The sequence below is a fragment of the Populus alba genome, chromosome 13 (assembly GCF_005239225.2).
Source record: "Populus alba chromosome 13, ASM523922v2, whole genome shotgun sequence".
Lineage (NCBI taxonomy): Eukaryota > Viridiplantae > Streptophyta > Magnoliopsida > Malpighiales > Salicaceae > Populus > Populus alba.
In genome coordinates this window covers 7,678,707-7,688,922 of record NC_133296.1, presented here as the reverse complement: position 1 = coordinate 7,688,922, position 10,216 = coordinate 7,678,707, and the positions used below count along the sequence as shown (strand labels likewise).

At 36.1% G+C, this 10,216-nt stretch overlaps 1 protein-coding gene across 1 annotated transcript; it reads right to left on the bottom strand.

Moving 5' to 3' along the window:
• Positions 1–241: 241 nt before the first annotated feature.
• LOC118053539 (protein TORMOZ EMBRYO DEFECTIVE) lies at positions 242–9,682 on the bottom strand. Its single transcript, XM_035064824.2, has 14 exons — positions 9,264–9,682; positions 8,949–9,131; positions 7,746–7,895; positions 5,996–6,213; positions 5,560–5,845; positions 5,017–5,151; positions 4,690–4,808; positions 3,851–4,007; positions 3,516–3,762; positions 3,354–3,430; positions 2,090–2,209; positions 1,754–1,884; positions 1,494–1,668; positions 242–891 (listed from the first exon to the last, which is right to left on the bottom strand). Exons 1-14 carry the CDS (start codon positions 9,561–9,563, stop codon positions 583–585), a joined length of 2,607 nt encoding a protein of 868 aa, XP_034920715.1. The 5' UTR covers positions 9,564–9,682; the 3' UTR covers positions 242–582.
• Between the last annotated feature and the right edge of the window lie 534 nt (positions 9,683–10,216).

Here is a 10,216-nt window from a genome sequence, read left to right as displayed (position 1 = left end):
TTTTATTAATGTCTCTTAAGCAATGTCTTCAGAGAATGGTCAGAAACGCTGTGCAGAAAGCCTGCCATGTCAGCATCAAGAGTTCGACTTCTCCGTAACAAAAAAACGAAGTCATCCATTACCAGACGAATTTGGTTGATTATTTCCAAGCAGCTATGACAACAGACATTGCGTGCCATTAAAATTGACAGAAACAAGAATCAATATCGACCCCCAGATAATCACAACTACGAAAGAATGCTGAATGCCACGGTTTCAACTCATGCACTTCACCAGAGAAGAAAAAACTCTCTTACACCACTCACATGGACGAGGGAAGTAGAGTTTTGTCAATTTTGTACAGGTCAAAAAACAACAACGACAATCAACACTGTCGTGTAGAAATATTGGTTTTCATACAACGTTTGTTACAGCGAAAGCATTGCGGAATCAAACACCTGTTCAAGATTTTGGGGAGGAAATGGAAGACAAATTCTCTACAATGTTCTAGGTCAAAAATATTACCTTCAGTGAAAGAAAACCCTACTTGTACGCCAAAACAAATAGATCACAGAGTACAGTCGTATGAATTGTGCTATGCGTCTATGCCTTCAAGGAAGTTGGAGCAACGCTTGTGTAAGCAGCACCCTTGACTTTCTTACGTGAACTATCTTTAGATTTGTGTGATTTCCGTTTCTTTGAGGGAGCCTTCTCTTTCAACATTTCTGAAGTCAGCTCTTGCTCTTGATCAGCATCTTTCATTTCTGTTGCATTAGTATCTGGTTCAATAACTGACATTCCATGTAGGGTGTAGTCGAGCAAAAATGTGCTCCTCACAAGTCTGTCTATCCTGCTTAAATGCCTTTGGGAATATGGGATAAGACCTTCAAGAAGTTCCCCGATGCCTTTTATCTGAACATTGATACCATCACACTGCTAAGTTGAACGTGCATATCTAGAGTTGACAAATTATATAAATGATGTTTGATTAATTTTATTTTTCTACAAAAGTAAACTAAGAGAATGAATTGCCGAACCCCATGAAGTTTTTACCAGTAGAATTATCCCTTGCAGTGACCAAGAGTGACTAAAAAAATTCACATCAACCACCTAATTATGTTCCCATAAACAAAAATGTAGATTCATGGATTTTGCAACATGCAACAAGCATCAAGAGTATTATTACACACACAAACACAATAAACAAGCTTAGAGGGATCTATTATGAATTATTTATGCTAAGATACTTGCATGTAGTGAACGCTGAAGCAACAAATAATATTAACTAGACTTCAATATTTCGATTGTTCTGTATTCAAAATCTGGAGTATGAGTATCTACACGATGACTAAACTTGTAGTATCTAGAAGCCTGTGATATGAAGCATGCTATGAGCCATCTCTTTGTTAAACTGAAACAGTTGATCCATGAGAGATTATTACAGAATCCAGTGAAATGCTTGTTATGCATGTGTTACCATGAACAACTGAAATAAGGATAAGTCAGACAATCACCTCAAGAATCTCTGTTGGAGGAAGGATGTTGAAAACTCCAAACAACACATATTGTGCAACATGACACAACTTTGGCTTTGTATTCCATTCACGAACATATTGAAAAAGTAGATGAATTTCTTCCTTGCCAAGAACATGGAGGGCTTTCTCTATCTGACTGCTACCTTCCTTCTTCCTGCAGGATACTTGAATAAGCTAATGGGATAGCAGACAGAAAACACATACAGGCACATTTTTATTGATGTAACATCATTTCCAACCTGCAGAGTTCAGCAAACAACTCAAAAAGTTTATTAGGCCTGTGAAGTTCAAATGCTATTTGGATAGCTTTAATGTAGTCAGCATCTAGCACGGCATTTTCCAATTCTTGACCTCTTAATACCCCTTCCTCCTGCACATACCCAACAAGTCTTATTAATAAACTAAAAAAACAATTCAAAGGATATGACATCATTCAGCACCATCCAACACAGTAACTACATTAGGCATTGGACGACCAAGATAATAAAACTTCACGACTTGTAAGGTTCCATAATTCATTCTAGTTTGCTAAGCACAACCAAAAATAGCACACCAACAGAGTTGAACATGTTTACTTCTTTTCGGAAAGCTTCCTCTTTATCTGAAGCGGTTGAATCATACCACAGATTAACAACAGCATCACCACCACCAGTTGCAAACATTTCTGTCTTTTTTCCGATTGCCAAGGCCCAAACCTGCAAATCGAAATCTTACATTAGCAAAGGATGAGCACCACAAAATTCATGAATGACTACAAAGCCTCTCAACTACATGAGCTGCTTGCACCAGAAAACAGAATTTGTCTGGGTATCCATCCAAAAAATTGTAAGAGGTAAATTTATAAAAGTATAGTTTGGAGAGAGAAAATTGTAAATTTAGTGCCTGTTCTTTGTCAAAATTTCTATTCCTATATTTCATATTTTTTGTACATGAGTTCATGTACATGTAAAAATCAATCAATCAAGTACATTTACTACAAAAATAACCGTGATGTGGCAATGGTCTAAACACTCTTGAGAAAGAGATCTAATCATGCAATAGCCGAATCAGCAACACTTTACCAGCCCCTGATGGGGTTTTTAGATGCATACAGAATGTCAAGGACCAGGCACGAATGCAGCTTTTCCCATTGAACCATCTAACTCAGCCCACATCATTACTATTTTGTGTTAGTTTCAATAATCTAAAAGGATCGTTCATCAGAGAAATAGTATCAAAGCCATAAGGAGCCTGAATACTATTTGTCTATTTCTTTAATAAAGATCATCAAAATATAAGCATTACTTTCAGATGCATACTCTATCCTAAACTAACCCTGCTCCCCTCAAACTCTACCCAGGCCAAGGCAGATTGATTACAAATCACAAGAGTACCCTTTTCATTCCTGTCCCCCCTCACTTTTACTTTTGAAAGCACTCAAGGAAGGATGCCGCATTGCAAACTTGACCTTTCATGATTTCTAGTACAATGGTAAAACCTGACCTCCCATATTAATGATCATTTAGCACTGTTACTTGGACAAACTTCTGCCTTCTATAGAAATCATACTGTATGAGAACAAATGAAATCTAGGTTAATGCAATAACTGATATCCTCTGCGACCCAACAGATTGATAATCATCCATGCAGCCATGCATAGAAGAAAGTAAACTTCTTTCCCACTTGCATGTGGATCATCAACTCAAGATCATATTTACAGTTGTGCTGTTGTAAGAACCTAGAAAATTCTTCACTACAGTGTTTTAGTTGTTTAACACATTAGTATCCAGAATGATAAATGTAGAAAACGAGAACTTTAGTTAGAGACAACTGGTTCAGAAAGAAAAAATGATTCATCACCTTGTCCTCATGTTGATCATATGTAGCAGTGCATTCATTTGTTTTGACTGTCCATAGCTTTACCAAACCATCAGCACCTAAAAATCATTCAAGCTGATTTAAAATAAGATCACAAACATTTAAAATTTAAAAGAAAAACTAAAGCAGCATAAACCGCATTACCGCACGAAACAAATTGACTTCCACGAGTAAGAAATGATGCTCTTAAAACACTTGATGTGTGCCCTTCAAATGTTTTCAAGCATGACCCATCAGCTATAGCCCACATCTTTATTGTTTTATCACCAGATGCTGTTATAACACATTGATCAACTGGAGAAAACTCTACTGACCATATTCCTCTTTTATGCCCTTTAAGTACAACTACAGATACCAGATCTGGCAGCCTCCACACACAAGCAGTCCGGTCCTGAACAAAAAAAAATCAGGATAAAACAATTAATGACAGATAATTTATAGAAACTATGTAGAGAAGTAATGGTTTGTAGGCTACTAACCTGTGAACCGCTACAAACCAAACTATCATTTGGTGCAATAGCCAGCGAATTTATATCCTTGTCATGTGCTGCCACCACAGCTTTTGCTTTCAAATTTATAGGCTGGTCTGCATCATCTGAGATACCATCTAAACTCCACACCTTGATGGTACGATCGCTAACCAAAGGCATTATATAGGATATTTAGTGACATTCAAAATAAGAGAAAATATTGACTATTAAGTGTAAACAAAAGAGAAAAAGATACTATCCAATTCTATAATGATGTTATTTCACACAGCAGCAGCAGCAAATGGAACAGAAAGGCATATTGAATTATTGTCACATTTAGCGATTTAGGAGTTAAGCTAAAAATCAGCATAAGTATTCTTAAAAAGAAAAATCTCAGATTGGCTTAAATAAGGCAAAAAGGGGTTAAAACAATAAGAAGATTAAGATGATCAGGGGAGGAAGAAAAAAGAAACATGACAACTATGCCGACATTGAGAACCAAACCAAACGCCTATGTGCATCAGTCTTAGGAGAGGAAAAAGGCCAGTATCCATCAAAAGTCCCAATAAATATAACCTATTGGAGACAGCCCTGCTCTTCAGCATTTTCACAGAAGTGGCTGCTCCATAAACTCAAACCTGCACTTTTGTGGACTTGTGGTTGAGGCTCAAGACCTCTACCATTACACTAGACAGATTTCTCAGACAGAAAGATACATATCATATAGGCAATGCGACTTCTCAACACTTATCATTTTCTCATTATCCAATATTGTTATTTGTGCAACGGAGCATCATCATGTGAAATCCAAATAATGAATATATAGAATTGCCTGGGAAAGTGCTCACCTGCTACCACTAACAAAGAAATTCTTCCACTTCTTTGAAAATGCAACAGCTCCAACACCTCCCATGTGACCTGTGCCAACACCAATGCAATTTCTGCTCTCTGAATTCCACAACCTTACCTATTCACAGAACAGACTAAGAGATTGAGCATAACTTCAAATGCAAATAGAGACTAAACACAATAATAACTAACTAGCATGTTATTGTTAAGATCAAATACCAAAGAAAAAGAGACAATTGCGTTAATTATTTTAGTGCATAACAGCAAAGGGGAAATTACAAACAAGCTGTTTACCGCAACATTTTGTAGAAAAACAAGGAACTTACACTGTTGTCCTTACTTCCTGTTGCAAGAAGTGGCCTTCCAGAGCTTGATACACAGGTGTCAAGGCATAAAACAATTTCAGTATGACCTGCCAATACATAGGAGCATGACATAGATTCCATGTCATACACTTGAACCTGCATTGTGGAAATTGAGACACATGTTAGGAAGCAGCACTTCAAATAGAATTTCAAATTGATAACATTACAAACAAACCCAAGCACTCTAATTTAGCCAAGATCAGTATACATAGACTATCAAATACCCAGCAGTTTCATGGACATCGGAGTATTAAAAGAAAGGAGAGTAACTATAGAAGAGATGTTTATCAGATCAACATATCAAGAAACATCTATTTCTTTCTCGCCAAAAACTAATCCAGTGATCATACTAAATATCTAGCATCTACATACAGCAATTGCTAACTACCAATTGTTGTATAAAACTCAAAGCAACCAAACCATATACCCAAGTACACTATATTAATTGCTAGCCTCCAGATATCAGCACATGATCAAGGTAACAGAAATTAACTAGCAACTTACCTGTTCAAGATTTGTAGCAACAGCAAGAAACTTTTCGTCCTCCCCCAGAAACCTCATGTCAAGAATCTCTTCATTATACCCAACAAGCCTCTTGTTCAGAATTAACTTGAATTTCTCTTCAGGGTGTCCAAGTAGAGAGTAGAACAGAAAGTGATGATCAACGGTCACACAAAGTAACCCTTGATCTAATGGAAGGATAACAGCAGCAGTGAAGCCTCTCAGAGAATCATCTGTGTCAGAGGAGACAGCAACATCTGAGGACTTCTGTTCATACAAGCTAACCCCACTGTCAAAACAAACAAATAATTCGAATGAACTAATATGGTACATTTCAATCTCAAAAGCACAATTCAAGATAAAACATGCAAGTCAGTCCCAAAGCATCCAGTAGAATAGATTTCGCATTAATTAATTAAAAAGCATCTGTATATTTTACCATTCAGAATCCCATATTCGTACAATCCCACGTTCACCAACTGTGACAAAATAAATTGGTGATGACCTGTCTCTCCTCTTCCCACTTTTCTGATTGCATGAACCCAGAAATGAAGCTAACTCAGTCCCTGATTTAACCACGCACAAACCTTCCAGCACTTCATAAGTTGGAATGGTCATCTTGCATACATAGTCATGAAGGTCCCACAAGTTTACAACCTAAAATCACAGAGAAATTGGTTTCTGGTTAACAGCTTGCATATGCAAAAAAGCCATTTGCAGATTGAGACCACTGCAGCATACTAAGATAGTGTTTGGTATGTTGGACAATGATGTACTGGACATGATAATTTTTTGTAAAGTTGTTGGGTGCATCTTTGGACAGTATAATAATCATTTTTTGTCATGTTCAAGGTTGTTTTAGTGAAGAAATTTGTCTCATAAAAAAGGTAGGACAAGCTTGTCAAATTCTCTTCACAAGGATTAACCCGGATTGATCCAGGTCAACATAAAAATAAAATTAACTATTATCATAATTTTAAAACCCGACTAAGAAGTCGACCCATGACAAGGCCCGAGTCACGGATTGGGTTGATCATTGACCCAGGTTAACAAAAGGATAAAAATGATTATTATCATAATTTTAAAATCTAAGTCGAGGGTGCATCCGGAGCAAGGCCCTAGTCATATGTCAGGTTAACCATTGACCATTGACCCAGGTCAACATAAATATAAAAGTAATTATTATCATAGTTTCAAAACTTAACTCGGAAGTCAACCCGAGACAAGGCACAACTCATGGGTCAGGTTGACCATTAACCCAAGTCAACGTAAAAATAAAAATGATTATTATTATAATTTTAAAACTCGACTCAGGGGTTGACCTAGGTCAAGGCCTAGGTCGGGTTGATCACTGATCAGGTAAATGTAAGGATAAAAATAATTATCATCATAATTTTAAAACCCGACTTGAAGGTCGACCCAAGGCTAAACCGAGGTCAGGTTGGCCATTGACCCAGGTTAACATAAGGATAAAAGTAATTATTATTATATTTTAAAACTTGACTCAAGGATTGATATGGTGCTGGACCTGGGTCATAAATAGAGTTGATCATTGACCCAAGTCAACACAAGGATTAAAATAATTATTATAATAGTTTTAAAATCCAACTAAGGGATCAACTCGGGGTAATGCCTAGGTCAAGGGTCGGGATGATCAACTCGGGTTAACTCAAGACAACATAAGAATAAAAATAAGTATTATCATAGTTTCAAAACTTAACTCGAAGATCAAAACAGGGCAAGACTTGAGTCACGAGTTAGAAGGGTCAACTCAAGTTGATCTGGGTCACTGGTCAGAAGGGTTAACCTGATTTGACCCAAATTAAAAATAAAATCAAAGGATTTTTGACATGTTTGTTATCTTGAGTTGACTGGGTCACAAGTCAACTCGGGTTTTTTATCTAGTGAGGTCAGATCAACCCTTCCTCTATTTTTTTTAAGCTTGAACTGGTCCAGGCCTCTGGTTGGTCGTTTCCTGTCTAGTGTCTACCGAACACAAATAAAACAAATTATCCAGTCCAATCCAAATCACACCAAACACAATACAAGAAAGTTATTTATCCTGTCTAATCCAGTTCAATCAATATTATCCAACATACCAAACACTACCTAAATAAACCTAATTCAACATGAAGCAAAGTAAACTTTACATATTTCTTTTGATATTATCAAGATTAGTTGAGTTGTACCTTATCTCTTCCAGCAGTAAGCAATGTCCATCCATCTTCAGACACTGCCATAGACGTAAGTGCTGAGAAATGCCTTTCTAATGTTGCGATACACTTCTTTGCTAGAAGATCCCAAACTCGTACAGTAGCATCAGCACTTCCTGAGAAAAGCTATAAGAAAACAGCCAAAAAGATCAGCCATAACATAAGTAAAAAGTAGCCTTAGTAACTAAATGCATAGAAGCACGCAAAAAACATGTCTTCTTCATTAATCTCATCCAGCAATCTAATATCATCCCGTGCTCTAACTATATAGACCATTTGATGTTATTAAAAAGAAAAAAAAACCCCACTGATAGTCTTTTTAAGTTAGGAAATGTCACCATGCATGCAGAGAAGACACACATTCATATTGTGGCCATCCAGCAAATATGATTCAAGATCCACTGAAACACATACTGCCTAACCAATTTTATAAACAATATTTTATAAAAAGGTGCAGACAAATCTTAAGGAGAATCTGAAAAGAAGCTAAACGAAAATTAGGGTAAAATATCCCATTACACTACTCAGAAGCCAACTAATTCAGTTTCACACTTGAATATTAAAAATTGGTTAACTATGCAGGCATTCGTTAAGAATTGAAGCAAGTTGTTAACTACCTATGTTTTTTCTGTTGTCTTTGCTCTGTTGTTTTTTGTCAATGACAATATCCCTAAAACTAACAGTGACATGACACAATAACCCAGTTTGCATTGCTCAATATAACTTAAACTCTCCCTCTTTTTCATAGGGTTTTATGCTGAGTTTTTTAATAGCACTTTCAGCAATCCTACTCTCTTCAAGATATTTTTTGGTCAATCCTTATTCTTTCAGTCCTCTGTCTCTACCAAGTTACTGCACACATTTTTTACAGTCTCACGAGGGAACTACAATCCCCAAATCTGATTTTAAGTGAGAAATTGTTTTGTTCTAAAGTTATCCATAAAAAGGAAAAAGTAATGCATAGTATTAGCAACCTCGAACTTAAATATAAATTCTAGTCTTTAACTTACATATATGTTGTCCAGTTATCATAAAATCAACATTAGACTTGAGACAAGAGGAAGAGCTTAAATCGAGTGCAGACCACACAAGAGATAGAGGTAAATAAGGAAACAACAACAGCAACAAACATAATTATGACTGGGTAAGAAGTGTTGTCATAAGTTGCATAGAAGTTACCAGAGTTTTATTGGTATCAGGATGGAACATAATGCTAGTCACAACGTCTTTATGCCCTTTAAAGTAATGAGTACAGAAGCCACCATCAACATCCCAAACAAGTACTTTCCTATCAGCTCCTGCAGTTGCAAGCAACCCTCCAGAAGCATGGCAAGCCATGGACATCACAGGACCATCATGGCCCTGCCCAATCGCAATAACACATCAACCAACCAAAACAAAACCACTAAAGTAATCACTCATTAATCAATGCAAAATCGATTTGTAAATCAAACCAACTTCGATTAAAACAGCAATAGTCAAAATTAAACATACCTTCCAAGAGCGGATGCATTTGAAAGTGGACAAGTCCCAGACCCTTATAAGCCTGCTATGCCCGGCAGAAAAAAGAAATCTATCATTGGGGTCAAGAGCTAAGGCTGTTAGACCAGCATCTGTATCAACCTCTATGCTGGCTTTTATTGATGCGTTGGAAGAATCCAAAATCTTGATAGCGTCCCCGTTCGCGCAAGCAATGAAGGAACCGTCAGAAGAGACAGCAAAAGGGCCTCCGCTGTAGAATTGCTGCAGAGACGGGACGCACCTGTAGTTTTTCTTTATTTGTAATGACGACATGAGGAGCAGAGTTAGCTTTATATGGGTGTTTAAAGAATGGAGCAGAAATTTTTGGTGGAAGGGAGAGGAGGAAGGAAGGTTTTGTTCGTGCTTGTAAGGGCGAGCCAAGGAGAAAAGTGATGTTAGGGTTTAAGGATGTGGGTTTATTTCTTGGTGGGTCCCGCATTTTGCAGTTATTTTTGGGGTGGCTACTGGTTGAGATTTCTTTATATTCATATTATATTTATTATTTCTCAAGTAAAAAATTTATATATGTATTATATATAAAATAAAATAATATATATATATATATATATATATATATATTTAAACTGTGTGTATATAAATGTGTAGGTAAACCCTGACAAATCAATGCTAAAAATAAATAATTAAGAAAGAAAATTTTTTATAGATGGTATAAGAGCTTTTTTAAAATTTAATTTAAATTTATGATAAAATAAAATAATGAATTGATTTATGAAATTATAAATGCCTGTGTAAATCCTCAATTTAAAATCATAAATTAGTGCTAAAATAGTAAATTTTAATAGAGAAATAATAATTAAAAAGAAAATTTTTTTATTGATGGGATGAGAATGTTTAGAAATTTAACTTGAATTTCGAATGAAATAAAATAATGAATTGATACGTGAATTATTAACTCAGTAATGACT